We start from the raw sequence: 21505 nt of genomic DNA on the forward strand, positions 1-21505 counted from the left end.
AGCAGTACAGTACAACAGCTGGTGCTTCTTAGCAGTACCAGCTACATCACTGCTGCTTTTACACTTGCTTCTGGACATCCTGGGCTTGAAATAAAGATACTGTACTACTGTACTCTATACGTACTGCACAGTAAAGTACAGAAAAGCACAGCCACTTGTAGAGGATGCACACACGCGACAGTGTATGCCAGACAGGTGAACTAACTTACGTGACTGGACATGCAAACACACGTTCGCATCTTTGAAAGTTCACACTTGACGGTCCATATGTAGGGGGACTTATTGTATCAGAATTACCTTTTCAAATATTTTCTCCCAGTCTGTGGCTTGTCTTACTCTTTTAACTATGTGTTTTGTAGAGCAGAAGTTTTTAATTTTAATGAAGTTCAGCTTCTCTATTAGTACTTTATGCATCATGCCTTTAGTATTGTAGTTGCAAAAGTCATTGCTATAGCCAGAGTCATCTAGGTTTTCTCCTGTGTTATCTTCTAGAATTTTATACTTTTGCATTTTTCCATTTAGGTCTGTGGTCCATTTTGAGTTAATTTTTGTGAAGTGTGTGTCTAAATTATTTTTTTACATGTGGGTATACAGTTGTTTCAGCATCATTTGTTAAAAAGATTAACTTTGCTCCAATGTGCTGCCTTTGCTCCTTTGTCGAAGATCAGTTGACTATATTTATTGAGGTCTATTCCTGGACTCTCTATTCTGTTCCATTTATGTATTTTTTCACCATTACCACACTGTCTTGATTACTATAGCTTTGTGGTAAATCTAGAAGTCTGGTAACATCAGCCCTTTATTTTGTTCTTCTCTTTCAATGTTGTGTTGACTATTTATCCACAAAATAACTTTCTGGAATTCTGACTGGGATTGTGTTAGGTCTATAAATCAAGTGGGAAGTACTGACATCTTCACAACATTGAGTCTTCCTGTCCATGAACATGGACTATCTCTTCATTTATTTAGTTCTTTGATTTTTTTTTCAGAGTTTTGTAATTTTCATCATACAGATTTTATGTAGATTTTGTTAGATTTTTACCATAGTATAGTTGACCCTTGGAGAACACTGGTTTGAACTATGCAGGTCCACTTACACGTAGATACTTTTCACTAAATTCTGCAGTACTACAGGATTCGAGGTTGATTGCATTAGCAGATTTGGAACTGCTGGTATGGAGGGCTGACTGTAAAATTATACTCAGATTTTGGACGGAGGAAGGTTTGGCACCCCTAACCCCTGCGTTGTTCAAGGGTCAACTATTTCATTTTGGGGGGATACTAATGCAGATGGCATTGTGTTTTTTATTTCAAATTTTACGTGTTCTTGCTGGTATATAGGAAAGCAGTTAACTTTTGTATATTAACCTTGTATCCTGCCACCTTGCTATAATGACTTATTAGTTTTAGGAGTTTTCTTTGTCAGTTTTTTCAGGTTTTCTCCATAGATGATCATGTCATCTGAGAACAAGGACAGTTTTATGTCTTCCTTCCCATCTGTATACCCTTTATTTCCTTATCTTATTATATTAGCTAGGACTTCCAATACCATCTTGAAAGTGGTGGTTGAGAGGGAACATCATTACTAAGTTCCTGTTCTTGGTAAAGCATTGAGTTTCTCACCATTAAGTGGGATACTAGCTGTTGGTGCTTTGTTGATAGTCATTATCAAGTTGAGGAAGTTCCCCTCCATTCCTGGTTTATTGAGAGTTTTATCATGATTGGGTGTTACTTATGGAATGGGAAGGAAGAAATAAAACTGCCTTTACCAGTTTCTGTATGTAGAAAGCTTTAAGGACCTACAAACTTAACTACTAGAACTTAGAGTATATCAGGGTCACAGGATATAAGATCAATGTATAAAAACCAATTGTATTTCTTTATACTAGCAATGAATAAAATAAAAATGAAATTAAGGAAACAGTGCCATTCAGAATAGCATCAAAAAGAAAAAATATTAATTTAACAATTAATTAAAATTTAATTAATTTTATAAAGTGTAAAACTTATACAGTAAGTCCCCTACATACGAACGAGTTCCATTCTGAGAGCTTGTTTGTATAAGTCCACCAAAGTTAGTCTAGGTACCCAACTAACACAGTCAGCTATATAGTACTGTACTGCAGTAGGTTTGTAATACTTTTCACACAAATAATACACAAAAAATAAAGAAAACATTTTTAATTTTACAGTACAGTACCTTGAAAAGTACAACAGTACAGTACCAGCTACATCACCGCTGCTTTTATGCCTACTTCCAGACATCCTGGGCTTGAAATAAAGATACTATACTACTGTACTTTATACAGTACTATACAGTAAAGTACACAAAAGCACAACCACTTGTAGAGGATGCACGCACATGACAGTGTATGCCAGGCATGTAAACTAACTTATGTGATTGGACATGCAAACCCATGTTCCCATCTTTGAAATTTCACAACTTGAAGGTTTGTATGTAGAGGACTTACTGTAAAATGAAAAATGTAAAATATTACTAAGTGAAATTAAAGAAGATATAAATATATGTAGAAACAATCCATGTTCATACACTGGAAGATGAAATATTATTAAGTGCAAGTCTCCCCAAATTAATCTGTAGATTCAAAATATTCCTGGACTTCCAGTTTCCACTAGGCCATGTAAGAATCTTGGAAACTGCCACTCTGTCCTAATAACAAGTAAAAAGTTGAACTGAAAAAATCAGTAACCTTTCTTAGATCCATAAGGGAAGTAAGGTAACAAGGGCAATCTGCTGTCCCCAAATTAGAATGACAGACAAATACAGAAAATCAAAATTTAAAGCAGCAATCTCTGAGGGAGCTAGTGCCAGGGTAGGGAAAATTGAACTGTAATTGTTTTTTGTTTTCATGGTACGCGGGCCTCTCACCATTGTGACCTCTCCCGTTGCGGAGCACAGGCTCCAGACGCGCAGGCTCAGCGACCATGGCTTACGGGCCCAGCCGCTCCGCGGCACATGGGATCTTCCCAGACCGGGGCACGAACCCGTGTCCCCTGCATCGGCAGGCGGACTCTCAACCACTGCGCCACCAGGGAAGCCCCAATTGAACTGTAATTGATGAACTGCTGGAAGCTCAGTATGGACTACTCTGAGAGTTAAAAAATCCAGGGAGACACAGTCATTGAAGGGATCTCCACACTTTGAGTTTTACCTCACGGATCTCTGCCAGGTTCTCATGCTGAATAACAGAGAAAAAGCCCATGTGCTCCTGGCAGGGGGAAGGAAAAAGGAACCATTTTGAAATATGCCAGAGCATTCTTCTTCAGAATGTCTGCTGTTAGGAGAAACTATTCCACCAGAGCCTAACAGACCTGCAGAAAAGGAATACCCAACTCATGTTGGCTCTAGCTTTTTGTATGGAGAAAGGGAAGTAACTCAGCGCTAGCCCACTCTAGCAATCCTGTCCCACCTAAAAGAAGGAAAAAAACTGAGAAATGTGTGAAGTTCACAATCCACAGGCAAAGGCTCACTAAAGGTATGAGACCTAATCATAGAACTGTAAAATGCTTCCCCTTCCCTCACACCTTACTGGCATATGACTAAAGGCCTAATTACAGCAATTCTTTTTATCCAGTACATCATGTCTGACTAGCAAGAAAAAATTACAAGGACTTCTGAAGGGCAAAAGACTCAGTTGGAAGAGACAGAGCAAACATAAGAACCAGATTGAGATATGGTAGAAATGAATAAAAAGAATTGCACACTGTAACCAAGTGGGATTTAACTCAGGTGTACAAGGCTGGTTCAACAATCAAAAATCAATTAATCCATCACATCAACGGACTAAAGAAAAATCACATAATCATATCAACAGTTATGGCTGAGTTTTGAAAACTCTACTCTCAGTAAGTGATAGAATTGCTAGACTGAAAAATTAATAAAGATAAAACTTAAATATTATTAACTACTTTGATCTAATACGTAATTTTTTTAGACTTAAGAGATCATTCTCCAATATAGAGCATATTCTAGGCCATAAAACAAGTCTCAGTAAATTAAAAAGGATTGAAATCATACAGAGTTTGTCCTCTGAGTATGTTGGAGTTGAATTATAAATATCAGCAGAATGTGGAAATTGAAACAGTGCCTTTGTAAACGACCCACAGGTCAGGGAAGAGTTGACAACAGAAATTAGAAAATATTTTGAAATGAATGAAGATGAACATGCATCGTAATTGATGGAATTCAACTGAAGGACCTTAGAGGGAAGTTTATAGCACTTTTGTGAGAAATGTATAGTCTCAATTCAATCATAAGTTTACAGCTTAACAATAAGAATAACAAAGTAAACTCAATGAACAGAAGTAAAGTTTGAGTGGAGATCAGTGAAATAAAAAACAGAAAAACAGTAGAGAAATCAATGAAATGAAAAGCTAGTTCTTTGAAAAGATCAACAAAATTGTTAAACCTTGAGTTAGACTGATCTTTTAAAAAAGAAGACACAGATTTTTAAAATCAGGCATTGAAAGGGGATATTACCATCCTACAGAAATTAAAAGTATTGTTAGGGGATTTTATGAGCCAGCGTATACCAACAAATTGGGCAAATCTTAAAAAGATTACTGTAAATGCACTCAAAAAGAATTAGAAATTTTGAATATACTTATAAAAAGTAAATAAATTAATAATTATACATATTCCCACAAAGAAACGCCTAGGCCCAGATGGCTTTACTGCTTGTGTTCTCAAATATTTAATGAAGAAATAGGGGAAGAAGGAACATTTTCAGTCTCTTTTATGAGTATAGTATTGTCCTGATGATGTAGTATCATAAGAAAACTGCAAATTGTTATTTCTCCTGAATATACATGCAGAAATCATTAACAAAATAACACCAAATCAAATCCAGGAATGTATTAAAAGTATTAGACATTGTGACCAAATTGGGTTTATCCTAGGAGAGCAAGGAATTTTAACATCCATAAAACAATTAATGCAGTATTCTCCATTAGTAAAGAAAATAGACAAAAACTACATGATTTTTTCAGTAAACAGAAACAAACCCAAAACAGATAAAACCCAAAACCCGTTCATGATAAAATTTTTAAAATATTAGATATGTGGAAGGAAGCTTCCTAACCCTTGTTTAGGACATGTACAAAAAAGTCTGTAGTGATGAGAATTTTATAATTTCCGTTTCATTTATATTCTCCGATCCATTTCTAATTTTTGTTTATGTTGTTAAGATCTTTTTTTCTGTATTAATATCTGGTTGTTTCATCACCATTTATAGAAAATAACATCTTTTCCCCCATTGAATTCCCATGGCACTTTTGTCAAAAAAATCAGTTGAACTTGTATATATGGGTTTGATTTTGTTTTCTCTCCTGTTTTATTGACCTATAAGTTAATCTGATGCCATACTATCTTGAGTATTCTAGCTTTATAAAAGTATATCTTGAAATATAAAATATTCCACCTTTGTTCTTGTTTTCCAGAATTGGCTTAGCTATTTTAGGTCTTTTACATTTTTACATAAATAGAATCATTGTGTCAGTTTCTCTAAGGCAACTTGTTGATTATATTGAATTTGTAGAATGTTTCAATCCATAAACAGGATATATCTTATTTTATTTGGGACATCTTTAATTTTCTTGGCAATGTTTTATAGTGTTTTAGTTGACAGTTTTGTACAGGTCTTGTTCATGTTTTGGTAAATTTGTCTCAAGTTTTCTGTGTTTTTATTCTGCCTTTAATGAAATTAAAAGACATTTCTGATTTTTCATTGCTAACATACAGTAAAAGGGTTGACTTTTGGATGTTAAACTTGTATCCTTCAACCTTGGTAAATTCACTTATTTCTTTCCTTTTAATACTTTATTTTGTTTTATTTTGGCCACGCCATGCTGCTTGCAGGATCTTAGTTCCCTGACCAGGGATCAACCCAGGCCACAGCAGTGAAAGCACCAAGTCCTAACCACTGGACTGCCAGGGAATTCCCTAAAAACAGAATGTATAGAATTTACTTAATATACAATCATGTCATCTCCATTGCAGCTTTTCTCATGCCTTTCTTGTGTAAATTATTGTACCAGGAACTCAAATAGTTGATGAGGGAGTGTGTTGCTTTTTTTTAAAAAATATATATTTGGCTGCTTCGGGTCTTAGTTGCAGCACATGGGTTTCTCTAGTTGAGGTGCGAGGGCTCAGTAGTTGTGGCGTGCAGGCTCTAGTTGTGGTGCACAAGGGAGTGTTTTTTTATATCAGTACTCTAGCTGATAAATTCAGTAGGAATACGGTATTTGTTTTTCTCTTTCTGACTTCGCTCTGTATGACAGGCTCTAGGTCCATCCATCTCACTGCAAATAGCCCAATTTCATTTCTTTTTATGGCTGAGTAATATTCCATTGTATATATGTGCCACACCATCTTTTTTTTTTTCTTTTTTTTTTGGCGGCACATGGGCCTCCCACCGCTGCGGCCTCTCCCGTTGCGGAGCACAGGCTCCGGACGCGCAGGCCCAGCGGCCACGGCCCACGGGCCCAGCCGCTCCACAGCACGCAGGACCCTCCCGGACTGGGGCACCCTGCGTCCCCTGCATCGGCAGGCGGACTTGCAACCACTGCACCACCAGGGAAGCCCTGCCACATCATCTTTATCCATTCATCTGTCGATGTACACTTAAGTTGCTTCCATGTCCGGGCTATTGTAAATAGTGCTGCAGTGAACATTGTGGTACATGACTCTTTTTGAATTATGGTTTTCTCTAGGTATATGCCCAGTAGTGGGATTGCTGGGTCATATGGTAGTTCTATTTTTAGTTTTTTAAGGAACCTCTATACTGTATGCTAACACATATATATATGGAATCAAAAGAATGGCTCTGAAGAACCTAGAGGCAGGACAGGAATAAAGACACAGACGTAGAGAATGGACTTGAGGACATGGGGAGGGGGAAGGGTAAGCTGGGATGAAGTGAGAGAGTGGCATGGACATATATACACTACCAAATGTATAATAGATAGCTAGTGGGAAGCAGCTGCGTAGCATAGGGAGAGCAGCTCTGTGCTTTGGCCACTTAAGAGAGGTGGGATAGGGAGGGTGGGAGGGGGACGCAAGAGGGAGGAGATATGGGGATGTATGTATATGTATAGCTGATTCACTTTGTTGTACAGCAGAAACTAACACACCATTGTAAAGCAATTATACTCCAATAAAGATGTTAAAAAAAAAATTCAGTAGGAATAATTAGAATTATAAAATGCCTTTTTCAGTAGCCCCTAATAATACTTTAGGTCTAGGCACTGATCAAAAATGGATGCTAAAACTAATAGATGGAAAATTGAGAGGAAACTTTATAATGGACATATCAAGTTGACACTGTCTGAAACCACTCACGATTTTTTATTTATTTATTTGTTTTTGACTGCGTTGGGTTTTCGTTGCTGTGCGCGGGCTTTCTCTAGTTGTGGCGCGCGGGCTTCTCATTGTGGTGGCTTCTCTTGTTATGGAGCATGGACTCTAGGTGTGCGGGCTTCAGTAGTTGTGGTGCATGGGCTCAAAAGATGTGGCTTATGGGTTCTAGAGTGCAGGCTCAGTAGTTGTAGCGCATGGGCCTAGTTGCTCCGCGGCATGTGGGATTTTCCTGTGTCCCCTGCATTGACAGGTATTCTTAAGCATTGAGCCATCAGGGAAGCCCAGCGATTTTTAACACTACTAAAAAATGGGAAAACCAGACATTGTGTCTACATATGTGATGTGGTAGAACATTCCATTAGGTCTTTTTTTTTTTTAAGCTTCTGTTTCTCTGTTGTATTCATGTTTATTTCTAGTTTCTTAAACATTTGGAGCATACTTAGAAATAGTTGTTTCGGTGTTCTTGTCTGTTGATTCCCTCACTGCTGACAGCTCTGGTTCTGTTTTTATTGATTGGTTTTTCTTTGGCTGTGGATTATATATTCCTATTTGCATGCCTGTTTTTTGTTTTGCTTTACTGGATGTCAGACTTTGCAACTTTTATGTTGCTGGGTTCCAGATTTTGTTGTATTTCTTTAGGTAGTATTAGGCTTTCTTCTGACATGTACTTTAGCTAATTGGAATCCATTTTGAGTCTTAATATTTGTTTGAATGAGTCCAGCACTTCCTTAATGTAGGACTAATTTATCACATTACAAAGGAAATGGATTTCTGAAGATTCCACCTGATGCTCCATGTATTATGTGGTCTTTCCACTGTGGCTAGTATTTGTATTTTTCTCACATTTTCATATTATTCACCCAAAGATTCAATGGAACCTTTCTGAAGATCACCAGAGCACATATGTGCACTCATGCATGCCCTCTTGTGCACATTCTTGTTCTTTCTGTCTCTCTTCCTCTCTCTCTCTGCTGCTCCCTCCTTTCCTTTATCCTGCCCTATAAATGTTAAAGATCTTTCCTCCATCACCTGCACCCCAAAACTGTCTCTGTCTCTTCAATTCAGTGAGATTGGCAGGCTCTGTTAGGTTTCTCCCTTCTTGCATTGTGGCCTAGAGATTGCCTGTACTTAGTAAAATTGGGATATTGTAGGGGTCATTTTAGTTTTTTAATTCCCTCTCTAAGGAATCACATCCCTGTCCTGCCTGCTTTCTGAAGTCTTGAAACTGTTGTTTAATATGTTTTGTCTGATTTTCCAGTTTTTTCACATAGGCGAGTAAATCCAGTCCCTGTTATTCCATCTTGAATGAAAGCAGACTTTTGCAAATTTCCTTTTCATTGTTTTATGTATTAGATGAGGTAGGAATATTTTGGGGAAAATACAAAAATAATACAGGCTACTGCTTAAGAAAAAACAGCAGTGACTTTTTTGCTATGTTCAAAAGTAAGTTCCTTTGGATTTTGATTAGGATTTGGCTATAAACTAGTATTTGTATGTAACCTTATACTTTGTGGAGAATTGACATTTTTATAGTATTGAGTTTCTTTGTAAGTGTATGTTATATCACTTCTTTTATTAAGCCCTATTTTCAGTCCATCAATAAAATTGTGTAGTTGTTTTTTATAAATGACTTCTATATTTCTTTATTAAGTTTATTTTTTATAGTTTTGCTTGTGTTATTGGAATTTTATAATTATTTTTGTAATAATAATATATTTTATAATTAGCCGTGGTACTTCCATTTTGTAATATTTTAGAGTGCTTTTATAATTTCTTTTATGTATACTCTGCATATTAAGTATGTTGACCTTTTGTGTCTCTAGTATTTTTTTCTATCCCACCTTTTAAAAAATTCAGTTTGTCTTTTAAAATGAAAACATCAATTTTTTCCTTTATGAGTGCTTTCTCTTTTGATTTGCTTAGAAATCTTTCTCTCAGACAAATAACATAAAAATACTCAAATTTTCTTTTAGTACTACTGCAGTTTCAATTTTTTCCAAAGAGCTAGCCAGTGGCTCCAACACTGTTTTTTAAAAATAAACCACTTCTGCATCTCAGTACATTTTTTAGTATATTCAAGTGTAAGTATTTTTAAAGTTTTTTTTCTATCTGTTATCTAATATCACTCTCAAAAATTTACTTTTTAAAAATATTCCATAATTGTGGCTTCACTCTTTAGTAAATATGGTTTTACCTGAATTCAACACATATTAATAGATGTTCAAAATTTGAGATTAGGCAGATATCTTTTATAATCAGTTTTAGAGACTAGTTAAAGGCAGAATTTTTAAAATAATTATGACCCAACTGTGTATTGAGACCACTTATATATATCTCGGCAAGTAAAAGGAAGTTTTTGTTTTGTTTTTTTAAAAAATCTTATTAGTGTACCTGATAGGATGAGAATTTCTTGGTTAACATGTAGGGGTTTTTTGGTTCATTTTTTCTATATTGATGCATTTTATTTATAACCTTTGCTAAAGAAATTATTTTTCTGTTTTTATAGTTTTGGTAAGCAGTTTGGAGGAAAAAGAGGATGTGATTGTCTTGTATTAGAGCCTTCAGAAATGATTGTGGTAAGAATTTTAAAGAATACTGAAATTGTTTTTTGATATGCTTCATTTTCAACTTTAAATGTAGTAGGCTTTTAAACACTCAAGGAAGTTCCATTACTGTGACTTTTTAAATATTTTACTAAGTAGCATCAAACTATATACCAAGTTCGATACATTTTCATCCACTTTAAAGTTTTTTCTGATCCTTGAAAGGGATGCAATTATATATAAAATGTTGCAAATTTGGTAATTTCTTTTACTACTACTATCAGAAAATTTAAATAAGAGCTCTGAAAGGGGATCCTGATTTTCCTATTCAATTTAGTTAATAGTCTTTGAGCATCCATGTTCTGTACCCTGGACTTGAAGGAAAGAGGTAGAAAAAAAGAGATACAGTTATATCCAAGTAAGAAATGGTTTAGATCTTAATAGTTTTACTTTCAGAGTGTATTTAAGGAATAATTCTTTACTTTTTCCTGAGAAAGCTAGGTAGTTGATGTAACTATAGAAAATAAGACTTTTTTTCCTTACCATTTGAAGAATCCAGAACACAGCGGCCTTTTGCCTTGTTCTGAGATGACCTTACTAGAAAATAGTTAATACTGAATGGACTCTTTGTCCTACTAGCATCTCATGTAAATGATCATGTCATCTGATTTGATTTAAACTTGAGAAAGGAGGTTGAATTCTTAATGAAGTCTTTTAATATCAAGGCTCAAAACTAAACCACATTTCCATTTCATGGTGTTACAGTCAGATTGACATCTTCAGGTAGATTCTGTTTTCTCTTCCCTAAACTGGGTCATCTACGTTATCGTGAGCTTAGTGTCCTAAATTTCATATAAACCACTGATTTTAAGCTCCTAAAAGGCAAAGATTATTTCTTGTTCTGTTTGTGTCTTCCATAGTATTGCAGAGTGCTATCTGCATAGTAAATATTCAGTGAATGTTATTTGTTTTCAGGTTTGTTCAAGGCTTAGACTATGTATTGTTTTACATTTATTTTCTTTAAGTGTTGGTATACATGGCATATCTGTTAAGTTCTCAGAACCCTTTCCTCTGAATAAATGCATTGAGGGACATGGCAAGAAAACTGCCTCAGGCAGTACTGTTTTCTCAGTTATTTGTCTGTTGATGTATTTTATATTTCTCGTACTTTATGGGAAAAAAATAGTGCTTTTGCCATAGTGTTCTCATATACAGTTGACCCTTAAACAACATGAATTTGAGCTGCTCAGTACCTTACATTCAGATATTTTTCAGTAGTAAATACTACAGTACTACACAGTCTGTGGTTGGTTGAATCTGTGAATACAGAGGGTGGACTATATACGTGAATTAAGCTCCATCCACCTTGTACGTTGTTTTTTTGTTTCATTGTGGTAAAATACACTTAACATGAAATTTACCATTTTAGCCATTTTTATTATTTTTATTTTTTTATTTTTATTTTTTTGCGGTACGCGGGCCTCTCACTGTTGTGGCCTCTCCGTTGCGGAGCACAGGCTCCGGACACGCAGGCTCAGCCGCCATGACTTATGGGGCCAGCCGCTCCGCGGCATGTGGGATCTTCCCGGACCAGGAACGAACCCGTGTCCCCTGCATTGGCCGGCGGACTCTCAACCACTGCACCACCAGGGAAGACCCCATTTTAGCCATTTTTAAATGTACAGTTTAAGATATTAAGTTAATTACTAAAGTTATTAACAATTAAATTAATTTTCCTTTGAGATTAAAGGGAGGAGTTGTACTTTTCTTGCCCCAAACTGGGAGTTAGCCTTTTCTGTTTCTAAAGCAGTATTTAGAAACCAAGATCTGGCAGCCGGCTGTTTTCATTGCTCCAGGTGCTTCATTGCTTGTAGGGCCTTTCACTGGACAGAGCTAGAAAATGTACGCTTGAGTGTATGTATACACATACATACACACATATATACACCTCTGTATTTATTTCTTTGTTTCTGTGTACCTGTTTAAAATCTAGAGTTTATTCTGTTTTTCTCATTTTGCTTATTTGTACCTCCTTTCACTAACAGTGAGAAACTTGGTTTCCATCATCATCAAAACATTTACTGACACCTAAGACAGTTATAAAATTGCTTGCTCATAACAATGTAGAAATCACTACTATCTAGAGTATTAACATACTCTAGATAGTATTTTAAGTGTACATATTTTAAGTGTACAAACATATTTTAAGCGTACAATTCATTGATATTACAAATGTATGCCACTTAAAACCTTCCTCTGTCAAAATATGAAATAATTCCATCACCTACCTTATAAAGTAAGGAAATACTCAGAGAATTATAGGGACCTGGCAAAAGGACAGAGGAACGAGATTGAAGGGAGTCCCATTGGCCAAATCTGGGACAGTTTGAGAATCCAAATAAAAATGTATAGTGATTGATGGTACCCTACTGTATAATAAAGAATTTGTTAATTTCTAATGGTATGAATGAATGAAAAGGAAGAGTTCTTCCTGATAGTTAAATACCAACTAATAAGTCTAGAAGGAATGATTAAGTTAGAAAATCGTTGATGAATGCCAAAACTTGTGACTAATGTTTGTTGAGAAACAGGATACTTACGTAGTCTCATTGTATTTCCCCACAAATCATTTATGAAAGGAAAAATTACCAAATTTCTGATGGGGAAATGTGGAGGAAACCACTATAACAAAAATTATTGCTACCACCATCAATATAGGCAAAAAGTGATACACTACTCATGATATGATGCACTGAGGAGGACAGAACATCACCTCTGAGACATATTCCTGCCAGAAATGCCTGCCTGCAGCTAATCAGTAGTAAATAGCTAACAAACCAAATGGAAGACATTCTAAAAATTGAGGTCCTATACTCTTTAAATATCCCAGTGTCAAGAAACATCACAGAAAGACTGAGGAACTGTTTCATATTAAAAGAGAAAAAAAGAGATATAACTAAATACAGTGCTTTTTATCTTGCATTAAATCTTGGAGACAGGAGAGGGGAGTAACTATAAATGATAATGTTGGCACAGTTGGTGAAATTTGAACATGGACTGTGGTTTAGATAATATTGAGTTTACTGATTTTGATTATTGTAGTGGGGTTATATAAGACAAAATTCTTGTTCTTAGGAAATACATGTTGACATATTTTAGGGTCAAGAATCACCCTCTCTTCAATTTATACCCAAATGTTTTGGGGAAAAAAAGTATGTGTATATATAAAATTTTTAAAATCACCCCAGATAATCACATCAAGTATATATATTTATGATTGGTAATTTTTTAATTCCAAAACAGTATTTTATTGATGATCAGCATAGTTAAAAATGCTCTATGAGTTATAGGAGAAAATAATCTAAAATAATTTTAAGATTTTTGTTCCTGAAGTTTCTGAGGATTTTGTTTTTATTCCACCATATTGATGAATCTTGAGTTTTTTTTCAGTTTTTCACTGTTATTACATCCTTTGAAATACAAAATTGTACTGAACATTTTGTAATAGCATAAATCTTTGATACCTTAGCGTATTTTTTAGGTGAAATTATTTAGAATTCATAAAAATGCTTGGTCCAAGTATACATGTTTATAAGTAATGCTTACTATTTTGATAAGTTCTATCAAATACTTTTATTACGTGTGTATTTCTACAAATTTGAGTAACCACTGGTGATTGGGAATGCCTGTTTCTAAACACCTTGCTCATCACCTGATAGGTTAGTCATCTTAATCTGACACATTATAATGAAATCTCATTTTAAATTACCTGTGCATATTCTCATATGCTTTAGGGAGGATTTATTTTTCTTATTATCCGTTTATTATCAGTTTATAATATTTCTTATTATCTCTTGCCCATTTTTCTACTTGGATTATTCCTTATTTGTTCATGAGAGCTTTTTATCACTAGATAAATGAACCCTTTTGTTGTAAGAAGCTGTTTATCAGTTTTTAACTTTAGTCTGAAGTAAATTTTATGTCAGTTATAATTTTTTTTAATCTGTTGAGTTTTTTTCCTCTTATGACTTTTTGAAGTCATGCTTATTAGAAAGACCTTCCCATGACAAGATTATTGAGCTTTTAAAATCTGTATTGCTTTATAGAATTTTATTAGTTCATTGTTTTAATTAAACTTTTAAATCTTTCTTCTTCTGGGTAGCTGAAGACAGCGGTAACCACTTAACTACTTGTCTCCCAGTATTTCCTGTAAAAACAGTGTAGAACTACAAGAAGGGTATAAGAAATCTATACACAAACCATGCTCACAGCATAACTTGAAGACAGAGGACGCTCAAACTTGAAAATAATTGTAAATAAAAAGAGAGAAATCACCGTTTCCCAGCATGTTATTTCTCACACTCCATCTCTACTCCCAACCCTTATCAAGGATTTGTGATGAACAAAGGCCAACCAAGCAGATCTGTAGAAAACACAGAAAATGGAAGCTAGCAAATGGACCTAGGGTTGACCTGTACTGTCGGAAAGACTAATTCCACGCTAAGTTTAAAATTAAATATGTGTGTGTGTACGTATGCATGTGATAGAACAGAGACTACAGTGAAGTTTTTTAATATGAATAATTTTCAGAGTAGTCATCTAAATGCGTAGCTTCAGGGTTAAGATAAAAGGTAAAAAGGAAACAAGCTCTCTTTGGCATTTAAGTGGTGAAGAAGCAGCACATGGGTAAGTTTTAGGTGCCTACAAGCCAAAGTGAACACAAAATCAGAGTCTTATAACCTCTCCTTCCACTAGCAAAACAAAAAGAAAAAAGTATCTTAAAACATCTGGACTTCAAAGTATTTGGCAAAAGAGGTGCTGTTAAAGTAGGAGTTTTGTAAGACATCCTAATACCACAAAAAGGTAGAAAGGGGAACTTGATAAATCCATATGTAGGTATTATAAAAATAAAAGGAAATTATTACATGTCAACTGAGGAAAAAACTCCTCCCCACCACAGAAAAACCATCATGCAGATGTAGAGTGTGGCCACACTCCAGGGTTAAATATATTCAATCAACCAGTTGAGGACATTGAAAAACAAAAACAAAAAATATGTAGAATCAGTAATTTAAAAACCAGGAAAAGAAAATCCGCCCCCCCCCAAAAAAAAAGGAGTAAAAAGAATATGAACTTAGTAAAGGAATAGAAAACAAAGAAAAAAATATTTTAGTAATAAATAAATTATAAGGTCCCCTGGGGGGAATAGAGTCAAATGAAAATTTAATAAGGTTCATTGAAGAAAGGCAGGAAAAGAACCAAGTGAATGAAAATGACACAAGGATGAAGTAAAAGTGTCAGAATTACTGTGTTATATAACTTGAAAGTCGCTAAGAGAACAGATCTTAAACCGTCTCACTGCAAAAATGGTAACTGTGACGTGATGGAGATGTTAGCTAAAGCTATGGTAGTAATCATCTTGTAATATGTAAATGTATCAACACTGTTGTATACCTTAAGCTTATACATTGTTCTGTGCAGTCTTAAAGCTGGAAAAAGTGTCAGAGAAAATAGTGGAAATTAAAGACAGGCAATGGAGGGATAACATTCAGAATTTTAGAGTCCCAAGAAAGAAAAATCAATGAAAAAGAACTAATATTTAAAGCTATATTCAAAGAAAATTCTCCAGAAATTGAAAAAGATTCACATCTATACATTGAAAGGGTCCACTGGATATTGGGGAAAGATAAAAAATCTTATGCTTCCAAGCAAAAACATTACATAACTTGTAAAGGCAAAAGAACGGCACTGGTTCAGACATTTTAAATTTCACTGAGGCAACCAAAACAAGGCAGCCATGCAGCAGCATTTAAAAAGAAAACTCCAAGAAAAAGTATGAACCAAAGTTTTTATGTTCAGCCACATTCTGTTAGATATCAAGGTTGAGGGAAAACAGCTTTCAGTATGTAAGTTTTTAGGGAATTAGGTACTCTTGAGCTGTTTTTTTAAGGAATCTCCTGGAGGATGTTTTATCCAGTTGAGAGATAACTGGGAATACCTCAGCAAAAGAAGTGAAGACGAGCATTTAAAATACATGGATGTACTGCTAAGACTAAAACAAAGGTAGGGATGTGAGGGGAAGACTACTGGACATACAGTTTATGTTGTGACAAAGTAGAAATAATACAAATAAAAAAGGAAAAGGGAGAGTGAAATAGGAAAAAACATTCTTACTGATCATCTGTTGCATAAAAAAAACGGAAGAGAGTTAAAATACCAATAAAAACTGCTAAATTAGATAATATCCAGCCTAACATTTGATTTTACTATATTTAAAAGCTAACAGTTTACTATTTATTTCATGGATGTTGGCAGAAGACACGAGACCAAAACATGTCTTGGGTCAGAGACAGAGAATTCCATTACTCATGGTATAGTGAGCAGCATAATAATTAACATATTTCTGTAGGTTCCCCTTGTTCCCTAGGTCTTGTGTAGGTTATGCTGGATGGCCCAGGTGGATGCCTTGCATATAGTAGGTTTGTACTGCAGCTAAGAAACACTGAGCTTGTTGAATAAATATGGTGCTTTTATAGTAAGCGGGCTTTTTGTTTTTCCAGTAGGAAACATTACTTCATCCTTCAAGATTGCTTGCTACAAACACAGCTCTGAGAAATGGCCCACATAATGAGTGGTTAGGATTTTCATTCTTGGCAAACCCAGCAAAATGTGTAGAAACACAAGATGCCCAATGAAGATTCTTTGCCAACACGTAGTAAAAGGGTAATAATAAGACAGGTGGACTGTAACAGGTATTGGCAAGGGTGTATAGAAATCAGTCTTCATACATTGCTGGTAGAAATGTAAAATGGTGAAACCACTTTGGAGAATAGTTTGACAACTCCTCAAACAGCTAAAAGTAGAATTACCATTGACCCATCAAGTATATACCCAAGAGAATTGAAAGCATTCGTTCACATAAAATCTTGAACACTAATGTTCATAGCGTTATTTATAATAGCTATAAAAGTGGAAAAAACCAAATATTCATCACCTTGATAAGTGAATAGACAAAATGTTATATGTGCACATGATGCAATATTATTCTATGGTAAAAAGGAATCAAATATCAGTACATGCTACAACATGGATGAACCTTGGAAACATTATTCTGAGTAAAAGAAGCCAGACAGCAAAAGCCATATATTGTATGATTCTGTTCATATGAAATATTCAAAACAGGTAAATCGATAGAGAGAAAAAGTAGTTCCCAATGGGTGGGTATGAAGTTCCTTTTTGGGATGTTGAAAATGTTGTGGAATAGATAATGGTAATGACTGTATAACTTCATGAGTATATCAAAAATTACTGAATTGTATACTTTAAAAGGGTGAATTTTATGGTATGTGAATTATATCTCAATTTTTAAAAATTGTATGAGAAAAAGGAAAAGAATACAAAGACAAAGGGCATTTAAACGGTTTAAGTACAGAAGTAATCACTAAAACAAAAATACAGGTCTTCCTAAGTACCAAAAAAAATTTTTTTATTAAAAAACAAAGAACACACGTTTCTTAGAGAAACAAGTGTAGTAAAATACACATAATTATAAAATGTTATCACAGAATTGAGACTGAAAATATTAGTCACCAGTAAATGTGAATGTGCTTCATCCACCTATTATTAGGAAAAGATTCTCAATTTGGCTCACAAAAGGAGACGCAACAACTATATACTGTTTATAAGAGACACTTCTGTGATTCCTGAATCAAATGATTCAGTGGACAATGGTATTCTAAACAAGTGAAAATAAAAAGGGGGCAGATAACAATAATCTTTAATACCAAAGTAGAATTCAATCCAAAAAGCATTAACTGTGACATAGAAGGGGGCATATTTTTTGATGCTAAAACTCACAATTTACAGTAAAGATACAACACATGAATTTCTATGCAGCACATTACACAGAAACCCTCTGTATAAAGCAAAAATTACAGGAGATTCAGTGAGACAGAAATGTGCTACAAAATAGAATATAATTCTCTGTTCTTAGTATAAAATAGATCAGGTAGACAAAAAATGAGATAGAAGACCTAAACAGAATAAACAGTAAGGTGGATTTTATGAATATATGTTGTATTCTACAGCATTATCCTACACCATCTCAGGTGTCCAATGCACATTCACAAAAATTGATCATATGTTCACCAAAAAAAAAATCAGTGATTTCCATAAAGTAGATATACTGAAAACACTTTCTGATTATATGCAATGAAACTTTACTAATAACAAAAAATATATAGGCTACACCTTAAAGTTTTTAAACCTATCAAACAACTTTGTCAAAGGGTAAGTAAATACATACTGAAATTACAGAATTTGCAAAATAACAATAGTGAAAATATACTACATATCAGGATCTATGGAATACATCTAAAAGTAGTCAGAAACTAAAGAGAATAAAAAGCAGACAATGCCAACAAACTCACAGGAGATCCCAAATATCAGAGATAACATATATACATTTCAGTAGAAGATTAGAAACTATAAAATGAAAGAATTAATCCCAAATTCTACAACTAGAAACATCTATAACTGAAAATAAAATCTCAGATTAAACAGTAGGTAAAACTTGGCTGAATAGAGATTTAGGGAATTGAATGATAAGCGGGAAGAAAATAGAGTGGCCCCTTTGAACAACACTGGTTTGAACTCGGCAGGTCTTACACACAGGGTTTTTTTTTTAATATTTATTTACTTTATTTATTTTTATTTTATTATATATTATTTATTACTTTATTTATTTTAATATTTATTTACAGTTGTGGCACATGGGACCTTTAGTTGCAGTATGTGGGATCTGTAGTTGCAGCATGCGAACTCTTAGTTGTGGCATGTGGAATCTAGTTCCCTGACCAGGGATTGAACCCGGGCCCTCTGCGTTCGGAGCATGGAGTCTTAGCCACTGGACCATTAGGGAAGTCCCACATTTGGGTTTTTAAAAAATACATACTACAGTACTACACAATCCACAGCTGATTGAATCTGCAGATGTGGAACTGTGGATACAGAGGGCCAACTGTAAAGTTATACACAGATTTTAAACTGCATGGAGTGTCAAGCACCCCTAACCCCCACATTGTTGAAGGGTCAACTGTAGACAGATCCAAGGAAAAATCAAATATGATGGAGGGTAGGAGACAGGCAATAGAGTGAAAAGGTCTTTTCTTTCCAAATTTTATTTTTCTTTCCAAATTCCTTCCAAATTTTATTTTTTTTTCTGGGCTGATTTCTTTTTTATTGAAGTATAGTTGATTTACAATTACGGTTGTATGGTAAAGTGACTCAGTTATACATATATACATTCTTTTTCATACTCTTTTTCCATTATGGTTTATCACAGGATATTGAATATAGTTCCCTGCACTGTACAGTAGGACCTTGTTGTTTATCCATTCTATATATACAAGTTTACATCTGCTAATCCCAAACTCCCAGTCCATTCCTCTCCCACCACCTCCCCCTCGGCAACCACCAGTCTATTCTCTATGTCTGCAATTCTGTTTCATAGATAAGTTCAATTGTGTCATATTTTAGATTCCACATATAAATGATACCATATAGTAGTATTTGTCTTTCTCTTTCTGACTTACTTCACTTAGTATGATAATCTCTATTTGCATCCATGTTGCTGCAAATGGCATTATTTTGTTCTTTTTATGGCTGAGTAGTATTCCATTGTATATGCGTACCACATCTTCTTTATCCATTCATCTGTCAGTGGACATTTAGGTTGCTTTCATGTCTTGGCTATTGTGAATAGTGCTGCTATGAACACAGGGTTGTATGTGTCTTTTTGAATTATAGTTTTGTCTGGGTAGATACCCAGGAGTGGGATTGCTGGATCATATGGTAATTCTGTATTTAATTTTCTGAGGAATGTCCATGCTGTTTTCCACAGTGGCTACACCAACTTACATTCCCACCAACAGTGTAGGTGGGTTCCTCTTTCTCCACACCGTCTCCAGCATTTGTTATTTGTAGACTTTTTAATGATGACCATTCTGACTGGTGTGAGGTGGTACCTCATTGTAGTTTTGATTTGCATTTCTCTAATTAGCGATTTTGAGCATCTTTTTATGTGTCTGTTGGCCAATTGTATGTCTTCTTTGGAGAAATATCTCTTCAGGGCTTCTGCCCATTTTTCGATGGGTGTTTTTTTTTTTGTTGTCGAGTTGTATGAGCTGTTTGTATATTTTGGAAATTAATCCCCTGTCAGTCACATCACTTGCATATATTTTCTCCCATTCTGTATGTTGTCTTTTAGTTTTGTTTATGGTTTCCTTTGCTGTGCAAAAGCCTGTAAGTTTGATTAGGTCCCAGTTGTTTATTTTCATTTTTATTTCTATTGCCTTGGGAGACTGAGAGTGAAAAGGTCTTATCTATGTGTAATTGGAGTCACAGAAGGACAGGAGATAATGACCGTATTATTAGAAAAGGTAAGAGAATTTTCCAGAAGTAAAAAGATGTCACCTCACAGATTTTATAGTTGGCCAGACAGTTCATTCAGGTTTTTCCGTATGATGTTACAAACTCGAATCAGTATAAACACAAAGAAACTTAATGCATAAGCACATCATAGTAAAACTACTAAGAACCAAAAGTAAAGGGAAAGTCATAAAACTAGTAAGACAAAATGAAACATTACTTCTAAAGGAGCAACAGTAAAACACAGCGGTAATTTTACCTTTATTAGTTAAGGAATTTAAAGATTTTCACACAGAAGCTAAGAAAATTTTTCATCAGTAGACCAGTACTCAGTTTACTAAAAGAATTTTTCAGACAGGAGAGAATCTCAGATGGAAGCACAGAGATGTGGAGCAAAGGACAATGGAAAGAATAAATATGTGGGTTTATCTAAATACATGTTGACTATAGACACACTTTGTTTTATTGCACCTTGCAAATACTTTTTTTTTTTAACAAAGGTTTGTAGCAAGTCTGTTGGTGCCATTTTTTATTATTATATTTGTTACCGTGATCTCTGATGTTACTATTATAATTGTTTTGATGCATCATGAACCACACCCATATAAGATGGTCGGTAAATGTTGTATGTGTTTTGACTGCTCCACTGACTGGCTGCTCCCCCATCTCTCTTCCTATCCCCAGGCTTCCCTGTTCCCTGAGACACAACAGTATTGAAATTAGGCTAGTTAATAACTCTACAATGGCCTCTAAGTGCTCAAGTGAAAGGAAGAGTTGCACATCTCTCAGTTTAAATCAAAAGCTAGAAATGATTAAGCTTAGTGAGGAAGGCATGTTGAAAGCTGAGACAGGCCGAAAGCCAGGACTCTTGTGCCAAACACTTAACCAAGTTGTGATTGCAAAGGATATGTTTTCGAAGGAAATTAAAAGTGTTACGACAATGAACACATGAATGGTAAAGAAGTGAAACAGCCTTATTGCCCAACGGGTGAAAGTTTTAGTGGTCTGGATTAGAATATCAAACCAGCCACGACATCCCTTAAGCCAAAACCCAATCTAGTGCAAGGTCCTAACGGTCTTCAATTCTATGAAGGCTGAAAGAAGTGAGAAAGCTGCAGAAGATAAGTTTGAAGCTAGCGGAGGTTGGTTCACAAGG

At 35.0% G+C, this 21505-nt stretch overlaps 1 protein-coding gene across 9 annotated transcripts in view; it reads left to right on the forward strand.

Moving 5' to 3' along the window:
* RAPGEF6 (Rap guanine nucleotide exchange factor 6) overlaps window positions 1-21505 on the forward strand; it is a 226987-nt gene that overhangs the window by 49748 nt on the left and 155734 nt on the right. For 8 of the 9 annotated variants that reach the window (XM_032626259.1, XM_032626251.1, XM_032626257.1 and 5 more), the window contains one exon: window positions 9885-9954. In XM_032626259.1, the coding sequence (XP_032482150.1) occupies window positions 9885-9954 (70 nt within the window). Of the gene's footprint in view, window positions 1-3081; window positions 3498-9884; window positions 9955-21505 lie in introns of those variants that run through there. The other variant, XM_032626258.1, reaches the window with a different exon arrangement.

Source organism: Phocoena sinus, chromosome 3, assembly GCF_008692025.1.
Source record: "Phocoena sinus isolate mPhoSin1 chromosome 3, mPhoSin1.pri, whole genome shotgun sequence".
Taxonomy (NCBI): Eukaryota; Metazoa; Chordata; class Mammalia; order Artiodactyla; family Phocoenidae; genus Phocoena; species Phocoena sinus.